At 37.7% G+C, this 20,986-nt stretch overlaps 2 protein-coding genes and 1 pseudogene across 5 annotated transcripts; 2 read left to right on the top strand and 1 right to left on the bottom strand.

Annotated features, from left to right (window-relative positions):
• The first annotated feature begins 804 nt into the window (after positions 1-804).
• LOC108960378 lies at positions 805-1,405 on the top strand (annotated as a pseudogene).
• Positions 1,406-7,693: 6,288 nt separating this feature from the next.
• On the top strand, positions 7,694-13,841 carry LOC104450386 (KH domain-containing protein At5g56140). Its single transcript, XM_010064913.3, has 7 exons — positions 7,694-8,023; positions 8,733-8,818; positions 10,703-10,848; positions 11,711-11,812; positions 11,895-12,011; positions 12,934-13,077; positions 13,181-13,841. The coding sequence occupies exons 1-7, from the start codon at positions 7,905-7,907 to the stop codon at positions 13,328-13,330; spliced, it is 864 nt and encodes a 287-aa protein (XP_010063215.1). The 5' UTR covers positions 7,694-7,904; the 3' UTR covers positions 13,331-13,841.
• Positions 13,842-14,052: 211 nt separating this feature from the next.
• Positions 14,053-17,365, bottom strand: LOC104450385 (probable calcium-binding protein CML21). 4 transcript variants are annotated; one of them, XM_039316092.1, is made up of 7 exons: positions 17,269-17,352; positions 17,097-17,182; positions 16,755-16,845; positions 15,333-15,576; positions 15,042-15,244; positions 14,695-14,869; positions 14,053-14,467 (listed from the first exon to the last, which is right to left on the bottom strand). In XM_039316092.1, exons 4-7 carry the CDS (start codon positions 15,529-15,531, stop codon positions 14,340-14,342), a joined length of 705 nt encoding a protein of 234 aa, XP_039172026.1. In that variant the 5' UTR covers positions 15,532-15,576; positions 16,755-16,845; positions 17,097-17,182; positions 17,269-17,352; the 3' UTR covers positions 14,053-14,339. The 4 variants fall into 4 exon arrangements, with proteins under 4 accessions (XP_039172026.1, XP_010063214.2, XP_039172025.1 ...); XM_010064912.3 differs by having other exon boundaries at positions 16,755-16,917; positions 17,269-17,286; XM_039316091.1 differs by having other exon boundaries at positions 17,097-17,365.
• Positions 17,366-20,986: the final 3,621 nt, after the last annotated feature.

Here is a 20,986-nt window from a genome sequence, read left to right as displayed (position 1 = left end):
TCACATTCACATACATGATAGAAAATTGGCTAAACAACTGTCCTGCTTGATTTTCTTTCCAAGAAGCACACAATAAATAGAAGGGAAATAATTCCTCGAAAAGAGTGTAAGTAGAGAAATCATCTCCATTGGCTTCTTTCATCCAAAACTATCGACTCATTCATCTATCTGTACCAAAGCAACAGAATTTCCTAAGATACAAAAATGCAGAAGAGGACAGTGGACCCCTGAAGAAGACAATAAGCTCGCCTCTTACATCGCCCAACACGGAACCCGTAACTGGCGGCTCATTCCCAAAAATGCCTCTCTCTCTCTCTCTCTCTCTCTCTCTCTCTCTCTCTCTATATATATATATATATATATATATTATGTTTTTAACAAATGCCCGAAGCCAGAAAAAAAAAGGAGTAACTAATGATCAATAGGTAGGCCTGCAGAGATGTGGAAAAAGCTGTAGGCTGCGATGAACTACCTCCGACCAGACTTGAAGCACGGTGAATTCTTAGAAGCAGAGGAGCAAACCATCATGAGGCTCCATGCTGTCCTTGGTAACCGGTAAATCAATCAATCAATCCATCCTTCCACGTCATATTCTTCTGCAGAAGCTTGTTCTCAACTCCTCTACATTACCGCCATTCTGTTCTTCCATGAGTGCCGAGTGGTTGTTTTCTACGATTACCTCCCGGGAATTAAAATCCCGGTTGAGTTTTGCTACAGGTGGTCGATAATTGCGGCTCAGTTGCCCGCACGGACAATGATGTCAAGAACTACTGGAACACAAAGCTGAAAAAGAAGCTTTCGGAAATGGGAATCGATCCAGTTACTCACAAGCCATTCTCCCACCTCATGGCTGAGATTGCTACGGCACTACCCCCACCGCACGTGGAAATGCTTCACCTGCTGACCAAGAAGCGTGTGGACTTCCAGCTCCATCAATCCAACGCACCACAAAGGACCAGTACATCCACTTGTCTCACCACTAAAAGTGATGAGAAAGAGGATACCGTGGAAAAGATCAGGCTGGGCTTATCGAGGGCCATCCTGGAACCTGGCATGCTGCCTCCAAGCGAGACGGGAGCCAATGGGTGTGCCTGCAACGAACTTCATAGGAGCACGCAGTGGCTTCCCTCCATCTGCCTCAGAATTTCAGTATGGCCATTCAGGGCTTGGCAATGAAGGGGATGGATCACCTTGGAACCCAAGTATGTGTACCGGAAGCACGCGCACTCCAGGGGACCAACAAGGCCCGTTAGATGGAATAATTGAGGAAGAGGATGGGGAGGAGTCAAATGGAGAGAAAGATTTGGGAAGCGGATCCAGCATATTCAACTCAGACCGTGTTTTATGGGATTTACAAGCAGATGATCTTATGAATCCCATCATTGTGACGGGGCTTATCAAGTAACAGCAGGCACAAGGCAAAGAAAGCAAGATCCCCCGAAAATGAAGGAACTAATGAACTTCTCGTAGTAGTGAATAATGACACGCCAAAAGAACATAAGACTTTTAAAAACTATTCAATTTTCTTTTTATCAAGGTGCATCCCTTCACTATCCGATCACACTTCTGTAGTTAGAAATACAATGTCAGCCGGCCGAACATCGCAACAGCAGCTGTCACCCGCAACAGAGACTGGTCTTGATGTTCCGCTAGATCTTTTGAGGGAATATTTCAGAAACCTCTTTGGGCCACAAAGTCTTCAATTGCTTATCGGGAATGGATTTAACAAAAAGATGGAACCCTGAACCAGCTAGAGCCAGAAATGCATGATTTCCAGGCGAGAGACCGAATGCAAATGCTTCCAGTATCAACATGTATACGACAAAAATTAGCGGCAGCGACTGGGGAGAAAATATTGTTTGGCTATTTAGAATAAAGCTATACTCTTGAAAGCTTTAGCGACGTAATGTTTCGAATTGCCTGTGGAAGAAAAGAAAACAAGAATGTTATCTTTTCGCCGGAAACGCTCGTCTATGAATGATGATCATTCGCACTGCAGGATCCTTCGCATTGCGCAAGCACTACGAATTCCATACCCAAACTATGAATTCATCAATACCAGGAATGAACAGCCGAGAACGCTCCAAACCCTAGCCATCGAATCCATCGACTCAGAAGCTTCCGACAATCCGGTCAAGAGGATTTCCAACACGATCGAAACGGAAACAGTGCAATAACAGCTTGCGATCAGCAGTGGCACCGACCCCGATTCGAGATGAACGAGGAACGATGAAGGGCAAATGGATCGGTCGAGCTAATCGGAACGGGGATCGTACCGTGAGAATTCGGTTGCCGTCCATTTCGCAGCGATGCAGTGGAGGCAAATGCTCGCCGGACCGGCCAGCGTCGCGGGACGGTCCTGTTTGTTTTAAGCAAGCGGAGAACTGCAGCCATTTCTTTTGCTTTTCCGCCAAAATAAAAATATATTTTTAAAAAATTCGGAAAATCATTAAAAATTATATAAATAGATAATTACACAAATGATTTTTAAATTTTAGCTCACTACGCGATAACGTCTCTAAACTTTTAATTTATTCAAAATGAACTATTGATATTTAACCCGATGTGTAATTCTTTCATCGTTATATGAAAATATCAAATATTATCCTTTTATCAAAATTTCACCGTTTAACTTTTAATTTAGTGAGTTTGAATGGCGAAAAAAAGAATAACGTTACACATAAATTGTTCACGTCAGATATTCAACTCAAATCAAGATATAATAATCCATGTCATCAAATAACACGAATAATCATTCTTATAAATTGAATAAAATCGAACAAATTAGAAGGATATTTTCGTTATAATTTTAGTTGATTATCTCATAAATAAGTCACATGTGAATTTACAGAAAAGTTAAATCAGCAAGTTCCATCAACTTGAATTAATGAAAAGATAAATATTAGATATTTTCATAAGTATAGAGACTAAATAGAATATGTACAAAAAGTTTAGGATTGACATTTAATAAATTAAAAATTCAGAAACGATATTATAAATTGGATTAAAGTTCAGATATTGCATTAACCAAATTAAAAGTTGAAGGGCGCCTTGCGCATTGAACATAATTACATAGACCATTTGCGTCATTTTTTTCATGTGAAATTGAAGATAAACGCTTGAATATTATAAAAGTTCAAAAGTTATTACAAAAAATAAAAATTACAAACATGTTAGCCGCATGAATTTAGTCAAGTACAATGAAAACGTAAAAAATCAATCTAGAGAGATTATGGAGAGACATTTAAGAACAAATCGATTTTAAAGATAATTTTGAATTTGCTTGAATGATATGGAGTGCTGTGTATATTGGTAAGTATAGAATTTTGCGATAATCATGTAGCGATGGAGAGTATAAAGTTGCATATGTACAGGATTTAAATCGTATTTTTCTAAGTGGAAGAATAAAAATGTAATTATTTCCATATCATTATCTCAAGCAAAGAGACCCCTACTTTTATTCATAATTTGGCAGGAGGGAAGAGAAATGATTTTAAAATCGCAATCCTGTACATTCTATATTCCTCCAAATCCGTCCAAATAGGATTTGAAAGACTTGGCAGGGGTTTGTGTGTAATAAAAATAAACTTATATTTCTCGCTCGTGGTCCGAAAATAAGTAAAACAGTAATTGCGTCCTGATGCTTTATGAATCAATGCTTTCAAATCATTTTTCTCTTTTCTATTGTGATTATATCTATCCTTTATTTTATTCCTTCTGGCCCTGTACCAAATGAAGCAAATTTCCTCCGGAGCTGAGGGCATCTGACGAGATAGATAAAATCAAAGCAGGATTTTATGGACCAAAGTCAAAAATTTAAAATTATTTCAAAATTTAATATATCATAATTTACAAAGAAGACGGGAGAAGAAATCGCGGTAGTGAGAAACAATACACATTAAAGAAAAAGTATGCTTAATTAATTATTAATTGATATTCCAGCATAAGAAGATGATTTAATCAGTTTAGAATTAACATAGAAGGTGAAGAAAAGAGATGAGAGAGAAAAAAATTAGGGTGGTAAAGGCAATTGATATTGTTTCCTAACATACTATTTCGGTCAATTGATAATAAAATGTGTGTACCAAATCAAAGATAGAATGAAAATAGCATCACCCTTCCTTATCTATTGACAAATGTGTAATTTCGTAATTTTATTTCATCTCCGTATTTCTCATTTTAAAACAAGCTCTAATTATCCTATAAGAACCGCATAAAAATCACACGTGTTAGGATCGATTTTTGATTTTGTAATCTTTGTTTAATTTAAAACCCACAACTTAAATACTTTGACTTTTATGTTAATTTCACTCAGTCTTAAACTTTCGGAACATGTAAATCTCGACACATGAGTTTGCCTATGATTTCTCTGGTTATTTTTTTGAAACTTGGATAATATTTTAGATTGAGGTTGATATCACGAAAAACTCAAACTTATACACTTGTGATAAATTTACTGCAAACCAATCCAAATTAGTACATTTATGATAATTTTATCCCAAATTAATATTGATTTATATGTCAACTTGTCGTGTCAATTGATTTATTGTCATATATCATCTAATTTAATAATTTCATAGTAAAATTTAATGAAAGTCAATAAATGATAAAGATGTAATGAGTGCATTGGTTAGGATTTTTGGTAATCAAAAAATTAGTTTAGGGTAAATTTGTCATAGGTATATCGGCTTTGAGATTTTTGGTGATCAATGGTAAATTTTTCATAGATGTACCAATTTAAGGTTTTTCGTAATATTAATCCTTTAAATTTTAATGGGAAAGTGTGAGTTTTTTCCCCCTAATTATGCTTTATCCAAAGGCCTTCGGCTTTTCGTTATTGTATGGGTCCAACTTGGACAGCCCAAGTCCAACTTCTAGAAACGTGCCCAGTCAAAGCTGCGAGGGCCCATTTGTCTCGATTGAAGAAACCAAATAACTGAAATGGCCCACGAAGTCTTTCCATTTTTCTTTTGCCTTTTTAAGTTGAACATTTTTTTTATTAAAAAGTTGTTTAGGGTTGATTCAAGCTGTAAGCAACCTTTTAAGGTGTCCATCATACTAGATGACTCGATTTTTTAAGGTGGTCCATTCATGCCAGATGACCATGTGTTGCCACAATTATCTTTTTGTGAGATATTTCTAGGATCTTCCTAACTTTGAGTTTTATCCTATCTTTATACATGAAAATATCAGGGTTTCATATTGTCTATATAATCCATGACAATTTACTCAAAAAATAATCATGAATCTACAAAAATAAATGGTTAAAACTACTTGTACCTATCTTTTTAAGTGTTCGTCAAAAGGGGAAAAAGGAAGAAAAGAAAAGGATGACAAGTAGGATAGGATCCTCTAATCGCCAAATCTGGCACTTAACAAATAATATTTGTTAAGTCTTTACAATTGCGAATCATAAGATCAAATAACCATTCATGGTGATGCAACATAAAATCATTATTTCTCTTGATAATTCATAGGCATTAGTGTGGAGATCCATAAAACACTCTATAAGCCCTATAAACCAACTAATTATGGGCATTTAACCTGTATAGGTTGTCTTAATCCATAAGTTTTGCATGCTTTTGGTGGGATCAGAACAAATGACCATTGGAGCCGACGGTCTCCTAATACTCCACCCTATTGTGCCAACCAAAAAAAGCTCACGCAAAACTATATAAGTAGAGGGAGATTACTTTAGTGATTATAATAAACTAATAATCTCATCTTATGAGATCTCGATGGAGATTGAAACTATAAATATATCATCTATCCCACTTTTCAAACGTTCTTTTTAATCACGAGTGATGGGTAAATTCTAGAAGGAATGATAACTTATTCCATTGTGAAATTGCAAAAAAAGCAATCAGTGTGAACCCAAAAAATTCTAAAGCATCTCGACAACGACAATTTTCTCTTTTGCCCTATACTTAAACATTCTTTTTAAAAAAAAAAAAAATTGGCCAATGAAAAAACAATAGTAAACGTGTTGAATCCTCCCTTTGTCATTTTTCACGAAGAGAACTCTCCAACCACGAGTACTAGAGTTGGTGGTTGCGACGAAAGGCTCCCAATTTGACGAAGCAGCATTAAAGGATTGTCCAAATGAGAATGCTTTCGCCCAATCATAGAGTGACAACATATACGGATTAACTACAAGCATTGGTAAAATGTACCTCACCAAACTTCTTTATTAATTTAGATAAAGATTTACACAATTCTTCTAAAGTACCGTATAATATTGAATAGAGATATTTCGACTATCTAATTGATCGCTTAATAAGGTAAAAAATTTATACGTTCATTTTGAAATTATTTCAAATCCCTTCTTTAGCTAACGTTTTTTTTAATATATATAAATAATTTGATCTCTTCATATATCATTTTCTTCATTTTAACCTAATGGAAACCGGTGATGATCAACTAGTAATTTATACAAGCAAAGTGAATGTATTAAATAGGGACGATTAGTTTTCAACATGGGTTAGTTCCCATCCTAGAACTAATAATCATATATGAAGGACCGTTTCTTGATCAAACAACCGGGAATCGTCCCATGGTTTTTGAACCCAAGAGGGAATCGCATCATGATTTAGTCCGATTTTGGGTCCACGGAATCGGCTATTAATGAACATCAACAAAAACCCGATATAGTATATACTCAATTTCAGTAAGTCACCCATTAATTGTGGAAGTATAACTAAAATCACCAACCATGATATCTCATCACATTTTCCACATTAAATAGCAAACCCAAATGAGATAAACAATTCACGAAATATTTTGAAGAGAGAGAAAGAGAGAAAGCTCGATGTGGTTGTAATCCATTTGCAAGTGAGTTGACGAGTCTACAATTAGCTGTTACAATGAAGATCAATTAGTGGTTGCAATCCATTTGCAATTGTTTCGAAATCTAAGCAATGAGCGAGCAAGGCTGCGACCTATGGGCATCGAGGGCGATATGGGAGAGAGATGAGAGGAATTATAGCATTTTGAGAGAGAGCATGTGCCAAGAGAGGACTGAGGAGCGATGAATGTGAGAGAGAGATGGAATTAGCAATTAGCATTTTGAAAACATAAAATTTTAAAAATATAGATCAGTTTGGTTTGGATGATCACTTAAAATCGAACTGATACTCATCGATTCTAATTATTGACATCGGAAATCATTTATAATCAATCGGTTTGATCTTATTTAAGTGATTTAGGTTCTTTTGCCTCACCCTTAATATTAACTAAGAGAACTTTAGGAATATATTATATTGATTCGATACATTTCAATAGCGCGTTGACAGTCTGACCCCCAAAAAAAAAGAAGAATAAATCATAAAGTGTAAAATATAAATATCGAGCGACTCGATAAATATTGAAACGAATATATGCCACGGCTATTTTCCCTCCACGCGTGCATGGGGGCAACGACTGTTCTCCAGATTAACCGCCTCCGTCGTTTTTTTTTTTAATCTTTTTTATTTATTTTTCACCGGCCGTTCGCCTTCGTCCGCGCCACTCCTCTGGAGTCTGCACCATCTTCTTCGTCTTCTTCACCGCGGTGACTGTTCACTAGTAATCCAGTGGCTCGTCCGTAAATAAAGCGACGATTCACCCACTCGAGTATCGACTGTACAAAAATACGGATTTACGCAAACTCTATAAATACGGAGGGGATCGCTCCACCGACGCCCTCGACTGAAGAAGGGAGGAAGGCAGGAAGGAAGGAAGGAAGGGAGGGTGGATATCTCTGGTGGGAAACCTCCCACCAGCCTCAGCCACACCATCCATCCGCGCCGAAACGCGCCGCCGCCCCCGGTGGCCGCCCGCCTCGCATGCCGGCGGCGTCCTGACCGATCGATCGTCCACCCCCCCCGGAAGGTCCCCGAGGCGCTCCACCCCCATCGGCGGCGATCATGACGTCCTCCGGCGGCGGCAGGTACATGGCCTACTCGCCGTCCCCTTCCACCGCGCCTCACTCGCCTCACCTCTCCGGCCTCCGCTTCACCTCCTCCGCCCTCGCCGAGCAGGAGAAGTAATCCTTCTCTCTCCTCTCTCTCTCTCTCTCTCTCTCTCTCTCTCTCTCTCTCTCTTTATGAGATTTTGATCGGTGAATCGGTGTGTGTCTGTCTGATGATGCGATTGAGGATCTGGATCGTTTGGTGTGGTCTTGATTAGATGACGTTTTGAACCGCGTTTGTTGATGTTAGGATCGGTGTATTGACTTTAGATCTGGTGACTGGTTCGTCTCTATTGTTGTTTGCATCCGATCAGTGCTTGAGTGCTTGCTTCTGTGGCAGAGACTCACTTGGAAGCTACTTTGTGTCTTCGCTGATCTGCTGATTGAATTGTTCGGAGTTACGTTGTGTGCGAAGGTAGTTTGGTTTGATTGATCTATGCAACCACTCTACTGTTGCCTTTCTGGATAGATTTCACTGAGTGGCAGGTGGATTGTTCAATTTGAGGGCATTTTTGAGGCGTCATTTCTGTAAAATTCCATTTGGTTGGTCTGCTTTTCGTTATACATCGTCCAGAGGATCTACAATGGAAATGGTTCAGTCACAAATTTTTGTGCAGTTCCGGTGGCTGATCTATTTTCTAATTTGATTGTCGTGTGGTTATTTTAGTGATTGGTTTTGCTGCTTCCTGTCATCTGAAATTTTAGTTTTTCAAACCACGCCTGAGTTCTGGATGCATTTGAATGATTAAGTTTCATTCTTCTTGCTTTGATATCTTGATGGCAGGTATCTCAGTGAACTACTAGAAGAACGCCTGAAATTAAGTCCATTTATGACTGTGCTTCCAACTTGCTATCGTTTGTTAAACCAAGGTAAGCTTTACAATTAGCGATGCAGCATTTGCATTGAAAAAACCAGTTGCAATTTTGGGGTTGCTGAAAGCAGCTCCTTTTGTTCTTCTATGCAAGTTAAAGGAACATGCAAGGAGCTAGTTATTCCTCCTGTGCGCATGTTCAACAACTGAGCCCTTTCCTTCTGTGCACATCTAACAGACATTATTGGTTAGGGAAGCTGACTTATTTGACTAGCATTATGTTTACCTTGCATGGAATCTTCAATTGACACAATCTGACTCCCTATCAGCTTCTACCAATGTATGAGTACCCTCAGGTTTCCTTCCGGCTAGTAGTTGTTTGTTGGAACATCACATGCTTTCCCACAGATACATCAAAATTCATGTTATATGACGAACTGTGAAGAGAGTTGTCTTTTTTGGTGAAGGTGTGACCTTTAAAGGTTAAGCTGATATATAAGGTTTTAATACTGCCATTACTGCTATGGGTTAAAGCATTTCTAGGGTTATAACTAATTTTAACTTCTCTTTTCCAGTTCTTCTGAGAACTCGTTTATAACAATATTTCCCCATTTAAGTTGTGAAATGCTGTTTGTCAAGACTAACTTCCTTGATCTCTTTGGACTTGGGGGGGGTTGCAGCTTCTGTTGTGAACTGACAGCATCAATGACACTGTCTAAAGATTTAGATATCTTATCTCGAGCCAGTCCTTGACAATCATTATCTAAGCTGTCATGGATATTCACATAACATTTCTCGTTGGCTCTCAATGAGAGAACTTGTGGCTGTCAAAATGATTAGAGTTCAAGGAGAACAATGCTGAATGACTTTACTGGTGTAGATTAGTTTTCAAAATATCGGGAGTGATTGCATCATGTGGAGTGCATAAGGCTGAGAAGAATATCAATATTTAGATTTCATGGATTGTCGTGGAGCTTAAAACTGCTTTGTGGGATCAGTGGAAAAGCTTGAAACTGACAAGTGAGATGTGATTGAATCCCATATGAGAAATTGTGGACTGGACTGATGGAATTTATTAGAGGGCTGGTTGAATTATGAGGGATTGATCTCCCCCACTGCATATACTTTTTGGAGTGAGAAAATAGTATGAGGTTTTGTGTTTTATCCTTCACAGAAACCAGTTTTCTTTTCTCACCATTGCGATTTTATTGAGAGCCTTCAGGAAGCGAATGATTTTTCGGTAGTCTATATCATAACTATATATCCACAACTATGGCTTGAGTCATGATTTATGTAGAGGCTTCAAAATATGTTTTCTCCCGTTGGTCAGTCAATAATCAAACTGTCAACTATGGTATCTTTCACCTGTAGATTTGGCATTCAGGAAATAACATTCCTGACTTGAACTTTTTAGAATTTGCTTAAGAAAATTTTCTTGATAGGTAAAACAAATGCCTGACTTTACTCCCAAATGGGCAATCCAAGGACTAAACCTTTTTATTCGGCTGACTATCTTCTTCCCTTTTTGAAAGAAGTAGAAGAATGTCTAATAGAATCAAGAAGTCTTCTTTCTGTTTGATCAATATTATTACGGAATAGACGAAGTTTGGATCTCTTTCCGATGTGGGCTTTTTTCCAGGTTTCTCTCTCTTTTTGTTATTTTTTGTGTAGGTCTTCCCAGTATGTTCTTTTGTGCACTTCCAGTGTACTAGGGTTGTACTTCTTTTTTACTTCCTTCAGTTAACTTTACTTAGACAAAAAGATTGTCTTACTCCTTTTGGTCATTGAAAGACAAAAAAAATTTCTTGAAGGAGTTGAGAGTTTACTATTCTACTGACATGGAGACAAATTTAGTTTATGAATTTTGTGCTGACTGCTAACTGATTGTTTAACTCATGCTAACTGGTACGTGTTATTCTTGGAAATTGACATTTTGGAGCAGAAATAATGCGTGTAACTACACTCTTGGAGAATGCATCAGTTTTAGGTCAAAGTGGGCTTGAACATGCTAGCCCCCTGGCTTCAGGAGGGATATTTTCGAATGGAGGAGCAGAATTGAATGGATGGCCATCAAGGTTTCAATCAGAAGTACGATGCTAACCATTAACATAACCTTTCTCCATCTAATTTTACTGTTTATAGAAGCATTCCTGACACTCTTCTCCTTATTCATGCTAACTTATGACCATCTGTTTAAATGCTTGTACTTTGAATTTTTAGTTTCAGTTGGGGTAACGTCATAGGAAATGAAAGGTACTTATATCTTAGCATCTACTTTTAGATCTCGATTTAGAATTAGGTTATTCCATCTTGTTAGATGCCAAGACAAGATGGTTATTTGCTGAGTAGATCAAGAACTTATTACTAATATAACCATGATCTTATCATACTGATATAACCATGCTCTTAACTAACCCTGTGATAATGCAAAACTTGAGAGAACTAGACAAGAGGATTTTATTTTGCTCATTTGTGCCCTGATTTCTTTAATTAACCATCTCATGATGAGTATGATTCCTCAGACCTAGTGAGTTGTCCTTGAGAAAAAAATCATCTGCTTGTCCCTACAAGTTTTAAAAGAGAAGAAACCTAGCATCTGACTATGGAAATGCATTCATCAGTCCAATAACATGATTGCTCATTACGCTGATTCTAAATTTATATATATTTTTGGTTACAATGTCTTTCATTCTATTGTCTGTGGGTTGTGTCAATTTTTGTTTTGGTGGTTATCACCTGCAGTGTGCATTGCAGCATCAATCCTTGCCAAGTATGCTTAGTTGCTTATGAAATCATGTTGCCTTTATGTTTTATTAATATGCTCTTTCCATAATATGAAATGTTCTTCCTCATTGATTACTGGGCCAAGTTAATGGCTCTCAGGGTTTCAGAGTCATGAACCTTATGCATATAATGACACTCTTAAATGCTGACATTGAGTTAATTGCAGCCGACATTAGCACCAAATTGGATGAGTTCTCAGGTTAGCTCATCCGGTCTTCTTGTCAAGAAAACAGTTCGGTTGGATATTCCAGTTGACAAGTTTCCCAGTGTAAGATTAGTTTGCTTTTTTATGTGATTATGAGGTGATCTCTTTTCATCCAGTGCAAGCTAATTGTGATTTAATGCTGCAGTACAACTTTGTTGGGCGGCTCCTTGGCCCTAGGGGAAACTCACTTAAAAGAGTGGAAGCAAGTACTGAGTGCCGCGTTCTTATCAGAGGCCGCGGCAGCATTAAAGATCCTGCCAGGGTATGGTTAGATTGTTCACTGTGAGCTGACGAGTTCATGTTTTATGTATATTTGGGTGCATTTCTTTGAAGTGTGCATGTTTCTGTGAGGTTAGGGGAAGTATGGAGAGAGGTCTTGTGTGTGGTTACTATTATGAACCTCTCTGGATACTGCTAGTGTATAGAAAGTGGGGTAGCAAAGAAATTGCAGGGTGAGTTTGATGCTATGCTTCTTGCTTATGCCTCTTTATGGATTCTCTTTTAACACTTGTGGGCGTTAAAATTGTTTTGGAGTCATTTTCTTTTTTTTCAGTTGATATAAAACTGTCTTTAAAGCGAGTTGAGAACCCAGTGAATGTGGTCTAATACATGACAGACTTAACTCTCTTAATTTAGCAAGCATGGTTTGGAAATATTTTAATTGCTGAGTCTGTACAATAGATGATTATGAAAGTAGAAACTACCAAAAAGAAAAAAAGGAGTGGCGATAGAAAACATTGTAATCATCATTTTGAGGTGCAATTTTCTTTTTTTCTTTTGGAATAGTTTCTTAAGCAATCCTGGCTGCCAAGATAGAGTTTCCAAAGGATGTCAGCCTTGTTAAGTTGTGGCTTGATCTGGCAACTGATTGTTACCATATGCTTTATTGTGGTTCACTTCGAAAGGCAAGAATGACCAGTGGCTCATCAAGTGGGTAAAAAATTTGCATGAGTCTTCTCTGTGCGGCATGGATTGCACTTATCAAAGATGTGTCATATATACTGTCCATTCTTTTGTATTCATGAAAGAAGCAAATAGTCACTTCTTCATTTGGTTCGCTATTAATCATCTTGGTGCTAGGAACTTGTTTACTTTCTTGTTTCCTTCATTTCTTTTGAATTATATGGATCTCTCACTTGTCTTATGAACTCATGCCACTCTCTCCTGCTAATTTTCTTTAAAAGGAAGAAATGATGAGGGGCAAACCAGGATATGAGCATTTGAATGAACCGCTTCACATCCTCATTGAGGCTGAATTACCTGTTGAAATAATTGATGCTCGCTTAATTCAAGCTCGTGACATACTGCAAGATTTGCTTAAGCCAGTGGTAAACTCTTCTGCCTTACTCCCGGCATGCAGTATTCGGCTAAAGCAGTATCATTGATAAAGGGCATTGGGGTTGATCATCTTTACATCTCTTGTTTATGCAGGACGAATCTCAGGATGTCTACAAGAAGCAGCAGTTGCGAGAGCTGGCAATGCTCAATGGCACGCTTCGCGATGAGAGTTCTCCTATGTCAGGTTCTGTGTCCCCGTTCAACACAAGCCTCGGTTTGAAGAGGGCAAAGACTAGGGGGTGATGGATTTTGTTAGCGGGCATTTGGATATTGTGTGAGTTTCTGGCTGTGAGTGGTGGGTGTGATGGTCAACACCTCCAACTGCCCCTGGTCACTGACGCCACAGATTTTCCCAGACTACTCCCCAAATATGATATGTAATGCGTCGCCTGGGATTCGTTGCTTACGCTAAAACCCAGTAACTTGCCCTCAAGTTCTGAGGTTTGGGTCTTTGTGTTGTTTTAGGTAAGTCCTAGTCAAGAACTTGTCGGTCGAGATTGTCGTTAGTATGAGGAGGCTCTCAAGCAGTAACGTGTGATGACAGTTTTGGGAATGTTAATGGGGGTTTTTCTCTGAGAAGGCCGAGGCCTGGATTGTACACAGAGGAAGACAAAAGTGTGATGTTCTCTCGTTAATGTCTGGCTTGGAGTGTTGTAGCTGCGAGCTTAGTCATATTTATATTTTGCTGAAACATATTCTTTATTATTAAAGCTTTGCTGACTGCAATCAATATCCATCTCAGCTCCCTTTCATCCGTCTCCAGTTTTGTACTTACAGTTTATCTGCCTCGGTTGACGCCATTTCCTTTCTTCTCTCTTCTGGAGGTCATTTTCACTCTCTAACCATAGTGAACACATCCCCAGCGCCTAGCAGCATACTCGAGGGACTTTATTGCCAATTTGGGACTTCAATTCCATGTAGTTTGGATTCAAAGACTGAATTGAGAATGCTTCTTTTGCCTTGAATTGAGAAAATGCTTCTTTGCCATATAAATAGAGGAGAATGAAGTACATGATTATAATCGCATGCTGCAAAGGCTCAACGCAATTCTTCTTATCAAGTTTGATAGTTTCAGATTCATCAGCTATACCAGAGATGCTCCTAGTCGTAGCTCTCAAGATTATACGCTCTGAATCACACACTTGCAACTCATGTCATCTCGAAGATTATTATAGAAACCATACATTGCCATGCGATGGGCCTTGTCCCTTCAGCAAGCGTTCTACATCATGGGATTCCGAAGCCGCACAACTCAGACCTTCTCTTCGCCAGCTTCATCATTATCTTCGTCATCCATCTCATCTATGCCGACCCAACGGGTGAAGGCAAACAGAAATTCTTTGAAGTTCACCATCCCATTCTTATCCCAGTCCATCTCTTCTGCAATATGAGGATAAAGAAGAAAACTTAAAACGTGTGGGAATTCGCAACTCCTAAATGAGTAAAATGTGAAATCCCGTTCCCTGCAAGATTAAGACTGCATAGGAAGTTCATTGTAAGACTAAGACTGCATATCACATTCCCATGTGGGTGCATACGGGTGGCTGTGTGTGTTTCTGTGCGCAAGTGCATGAGAGAGAGAGAGAGAGAGAGAGAGAGAGAGAGACCAAATCTTTTCATTGCAATTTGTCCAGAAGAGCGCTCCCCAGATGCAGTTTCATTTATGGCATCAACCATCTCGCTCTTGCTGACATGTCCATCCTTGTTCTTATCCAAGAACACAAAAGCATCCACTAATGTCTCGAACGTGGTTTCCAGGTCAGGCATTCCCATCTTCGATTTCTACAAGTGCTAAGGAATTAAAGAATATGCAGAAAAGACTGTTCAGTGCCAAGACTATGTGAAACAAACAGAATGGGACGTGTAGAACAAATTGTGAGCAGAATCTCAACATATCAAGGGAACTTCTGGTCCTTCCTAAAAGAACTACTTTCTTGTATATTAGTCAGGATACAGCAAGCTGGGCAGTGGGATCGTCCTTGAGAAGATGTACAAGGCAGAGAAGAACGATGAACTCATTGAACTTTATCCCCATGTCATCATTGATGTCACATGCCTCGAAAAGATCGTTGATCTCCTCATCCGAAAAAGAAATCTCCAGCTTATTAAAGCAATGCCTCAGCTCTTCCTTGTCTATTACATGGTTTGAATCCTCATCTATCAATGAAGAGTCGAGACCCTCAGAATCCAAAAGTACCAATTAATCGTTCCCATCAGCAAACGGATGTTGAAGTCTAATGCTTACCGAACTGTTCGAATATAGATTTGCATTTTCGAAAGCTTTTATCGATTTTGGGAAATTTCAGAATTATGCTGTTGAACGACTTCATCTTGCTCCCTCCAGATGCCCTCCTCTGCATTGCTTCGACCATCTTAGCTTCAAGTTTTGTCTCAGGTACCCATGCCTTCTTAGGTGCATCACCTTTTCCAATTACGCCTCCCATTGTAATTGGCAGAAGCTAGTAATTGGATATTCTGCAAGCACAGACCTGCAAATATACGAGAAAATTTATAGGTCAGAGAGAAAACAGTGATCTGACCAATGTCAACACTGGGAAACTATTTGAACCACCCATCAATTAAGTGGCAGAAGTAATATTCTTTCTGCAACAGCACTCCAAGAGTATTTGCAAAGTATAAGGTATTCAGGAATTCCCAATGTTTGATTTCCAACAACTTTCCCCCCAGATTACAAAGACCAGCAAACTAAGTGCATATTGACAGTTGTACCACATAATACTTGGATCCAACTGTCATGTCGAGAAAAAAGCGGTTACTTCTGCAAGTGCTACAGCGTTATCAGAACAATCTCCAACTAACCACATTTTACTGAGCATTTTCTGTTGAAAAGACTGGATGTTAATAAGAAGAGTAACAGATGCGAAGTCAATACAAACATTGTCATGGAAAATAAACAAGAGGTCATTAACATTTCCAACATGAGAATAAATTGTTCTTTTCCTTAACTGGCGAGCATTGTGATCCCATCCATCTCATGGGCACGGGGCACACTACCTTGCATTGCCACTTCAAGCACGATACCAGCCATAACACCAGAATATGAAATGATGCATAAAACTAATCGAGCATCTCAAATCTAGAAGATCCAACAGCGAATGTCTCCACTCTAACGAGCCATTACCATATGAATTGCATCTTGACTTAATAGCCTTAAACGATTTTCTTTCTTTTTAGCTGGGGTAATAGATAGTCTTCTGGAGTCTGCACTGGTAATCAATCTGAATATCCATATTAGGAACATACTTTTTGATGAATTACCTTGCCAACTAGTATCTAGAGAAACATTTCAAAAGCTCAAAACAGTTTGAAGGTGACATAAATCACACTTCAAATAACACGAAGAATGGGAAAAGCCTAAAAGGTGCAATCTGCTGCACCTACAGGAGAAATCGTCAATAAGGGAATAATCGCAAAAACTTCCACCCTGCTTTGATACCATGTCAAAGTCGAACCTCTTTTTAGGGGAAATTCAAATAATTTCTCCAAAAGCGTTAGCTGCTCGATTAATTCGATGCTCCTCGGGGCTCCTCTTTTTCTCTTTTGTGGGTACCCACAGAACAGAAAGATTCAGGGCATCGTAAACACCAACGTGGAAACTTCGCATAAAGAACGGATTACGGGACAAGAATAAGGAACAAGCGCTCACCTGAAAGCGATCAGAAGCGAAGACACGTAACGACCCAGCGAGGCCCTTTCAATTCTCCACGAGATCTTCCCCAGCTTTTACACTACCGATTCTGGAAACCCAACTTCGACAAATTAGCAAATAACGAAAGAAAAGGACCCACAAGAGCAAACGGAACAAATTCCTGCCAAAACGCCGCTCGTCAGCCGAAACAAGAACAAGAACAAGAACACGCAGAGAGAGAGAGAGAGAGAGAGAGCTTGAAGAAACAGGGAGTCCTTTTCCAAAGATAGAAGGAAGGGGGAGAGAGAGAGAGGTGGAAGTTATCGTTGGAAATGAAGGCAAGATGAGTGGAGCACTCACCACGTCCGCTTGTCGCTCTCTCGATCTGAGCGCTCATTGTGGACACAACACTACGATATCTCCTCCCCCCTATTTTGACTTTCGTCCTGCAAATCCGAGGAAAAACAATTCATTTCCGCTCAAATGATCTATGATTAGATCAGAGATGAGGGAGCGAGTCACGTGGGGTCACCCCTTTCGCCCTTTTCAGGAACTGCGCTTGCTCTCTCTCTCTCTCTCTCTCCCCTCGATCCGTTAGTCTTCTCAACCCGACAATCAGGAGATCTCTCTCTGTTCTTTTCCCATGAATGAATGAATGATGGGATCTTCGGAAACTCTTCTTTTATGAGCTCCCCCAATCGATTTAACGTGACGACAGTAACCTCTGTCCTGCATAATGCTGAATGCAACTGTCGGAACTTGGTTCGCCTTTTCCTCGTTCGAGATTTTATAAAGTAGCTACATAGAATTGATCGTAACGTGTTTTATTTCTGCTTTATGCACGATCGACTTTAGTTAGACATGTCTTTTCGATGTTCAGAGGTTAACCTTATTGTTGAAAATGATGATAAGGGGAAAACTGCATGGCCTTTAAGGCTTGTTTGTTTATTTCTGTTTCTGTTCTTTGAAATATGAATTTTTGTTCTTTTATTTGAAAAAAAAAAAAAGAAACGCGTTTATTTACACTTTTATTTTAAGAATAAAAAATTTATTTTTTTTTTTATTCCCGATAACAGATTTGGAACGTAAACAAGAAACAAGAAGTAGAAAAGATTTATTTCTTATTCACGGAAACAATTTCAAGAAACATTTCTATTTTCTTCTCATTTTTCTTCTTCTTTTTTTTTCTTCTTTTTTTTCTTTCCTTTCCTTCTTCCTCCTTTTGGGCGGCCGCCCGGTTTGACCATGGCCGACGACCGGCCGTTGAGAGACGGCGACCTCGTTGGAGTGTCGTAAGCCCCCGGCAAGGCTTGGCCTCGCCTTGGCTAGGCGAGCTCGGCCTCACCGGCCCTCGTCGGTCATGGCCAAGGCCGGCGATTGGCCAAAATGAAGAAATAAGGAAAAAAAAAGAAAAAATATAATAAAAATATAATAAAAATATTGAAAAAATAAAATAAACAAAAAAATTATACAAGTTTACTAAACGCATTTTTATTTCTGGAGTAAATTTTTTTTGTTTATTAAATGCGTTCTTATACTCAAAAATTATTCTTTGGAACATATAAAAAAAAAATATTTGTTCAAAAATTATTAGAAATAGAAACGTTACCAAACGCGCTCTTATCGCCTACTCTAGAGGGGTTCATTTGATGATAGGAAAATTAATAGGCTCATTGCGATGCCTTGTGGAAACTCTATTTCAATGGTTAAGCCTGGGGCTATAAATATTTTTTGCGATATGGAAAGTAATTTTAATTTAATTGGACATAGTTCCTTAACTTTATTGTTATTTGCATTCTATATTGAGATGCAAATTGCAGGTGCTGGAAGGTGGAAATTGAGGGAAATTGATTACGATTTGTTTAGGGGCGGCACCATTTTCATATCCTCTTTAGCTTGACGTGCACATTTTATTATTAATTGATAAAAGTGACCTTCTAGTGTTAGAAAACAAAGTCAATTACCCATTCGTCCTATTTTTATCTCTTCCATAGCTATTCTTCACCTTTTATTTTTATTGTTAACTGACTAAAATATCCATTTACTTTGAAAAAAATTGATCAATCGTAGATTAAACAGGCTTTTTTCTCTCTCGTGTTTTGTTTCCCAATGTCGCTGCTGCTTCTCCCATCTTCTTCCTAAATCATGATCAATTTTATTTTGTAATAGTTTTGAAGTTTGTAATTTTGATGGAGAAAACACCACTTTCCTTCTATTGTTAATTCTTTGACGTAACTTTTATATTCATCTAGCTAGCGATGGGACAGTACTATGCCTAGTTGCCTACCCTGGAACGGGTCAAATTTTCTCCGTCAAGAATGCCCTAGGCATATGGGAGAGGCAATATTTGGGGTAAGACGAAACCAATAAAAACAAAATAGATTTTATGGACTAAAGATATGAACCTCACGTTATTTCCATCTATGTATTGACTCCTGACATCCTCCGTCGCATTGAATTGATTATATTATATTTGTGGGTTCCACTATTGACTTAACATCATTTCTTTCCCTTTTTCTTCTTTTTTTTTTTTCAATTTTACTAAAAGAAAAAACTATCCACATTTGCTCCAAACATTTATTTTTACCCTAGCCCCTTCTTCCACACCCATTATATTTTAATTTTTCCTTCATGTTTATTTTATTTTGAACTTATTCTCCCTCGTTATAATCCAACCGAGCATCGATCGTACATTGGAGTGAAGAAAGGTTAGTTTTATCTACAAATTTTTAATTTTATTTCCATAGATTATCTTTACGATTGTGAATTTTTCAATTTTGATTATTTTATATAAATTTATGAGATTTTACTCAAAAAATTGAATATTGTGGTTGATGTATTCATTATGCACAATTTCTTACACTGTTTATTGTAGTGCAATCACTATGGAAGAAAATATTATATTTTAGTTAAAAGTATCTATTGATAATGAAACTATGAATGGAGAAGATAGTCACCAATCATCTCAATAAGTTCATTTGAAACTTTACTGGATAATCTTCTAACGCAAGAGGATCTATCTTTATGCTCAAGGTTATTTTGTCTCTACAAAAAAGTTAAAGAGAGACATATGTGTTTTTTCTCAGTTATGATAGAAGAAATAATTATCGTGATCAGCATCATATTTCTGTTGCATATCAGAGAAGAAAAATTGAATCTCGTTTAATTAACTATTCTTTTGACGTCCTTTGCTATTAAAAGAGGAGCGGATAATGGTCCCTCAAATATTTGAATGCATCACACAATAATTAATTAATGATGCATCACACGATGAATAATTAAAAATTAAACTATTAGATTCAATGATAAAATGAAAGTTGAGCAATTAAAATATACGAACCACGTCATCATAAGATATATTAAAGTTAAAATTAAACGAAGTGTGTACTAAAACTAGTAGATGGTTGTTTTCACTATTACTCGTGCTTTAGTAACTTTTTGAATAATAGATTCCTAGTAATAAAAAAGAAGTATACAACTCATCAACAAAATAATTATTTTTTTTTGTCGGAAATACAATAATAAATTAGTTATCTACCAAATAAAATATTTGAAGTGCACCAGTTTTGTCATAAATGGAGAAAGAAAAGAAACAAAGAAGAAGAAAATGAGGTAAGCCATAATTTAAAAATCAAGAGTGAGCTCCATATTTAACTTAATAAATGTTGTTTGAGAGGAGCATAAATAATTGCATTTCTAGTAAAATTAAAACAGAAGAAATAATCTTAAATTAGAAGTGTGAAATGTAAGGAATAATATAATCAATTCAATAAAAATAATAGAGTGTTGGGACTCAATAAAATGGTAAAAATAGTGCGAGCCTACAAATATCACAACACGTAATCGACCATAGTTTTAGAAGAAGATGAGAGAAGGAGCAATGGTAGCGGGAACAAAACACGAGAAAGGAAAAATAAGTATGCTTAATTAACTAGTAACTGATTTTTTAAAGAATAAATGGAAGTTTCAATTAGTTGGAAAAAAAAAATATAGAGAAGACGAAGAAAAGAGATGCGAAAGAAAAAAATTTAGGGTGAAAAGGTGACCCATTTTGTTTCCTAACATAAAAGGTTATTCGGTCAATTAATAATAAAAAAAGCACGTACCTAATTAAAGAGAGAGTCAAAATAGACGTGCTCTTTACGGATTATTCAATTATTAATAATTACATTTCATTATCCTTATCGATATAGGCTGCTCTTACGATGGCACTAGAGATTAAGGAAAAAAAGAAGAGATGATCTCATCCA

This window comes from Eucalyptus grandis, chromosome 6, assembly GCF_016545825.1.
Source record: "Eucalyptus grandis isolate ANBG69807.140 chromosome 6, ASM1654582v1, whole genome shotgun sequence".
NCBI lineage: Eukaryota > Viridiplantae > Streptophyta > Magnoliopsida > Myrtales > Myrtaceae > Eucalyptus > Eucalyptus grandis.
Note: the sequence above shows the minus strand (reverse complement) of the source record. Positions and strands in the feature narration are given on the sequence as shown.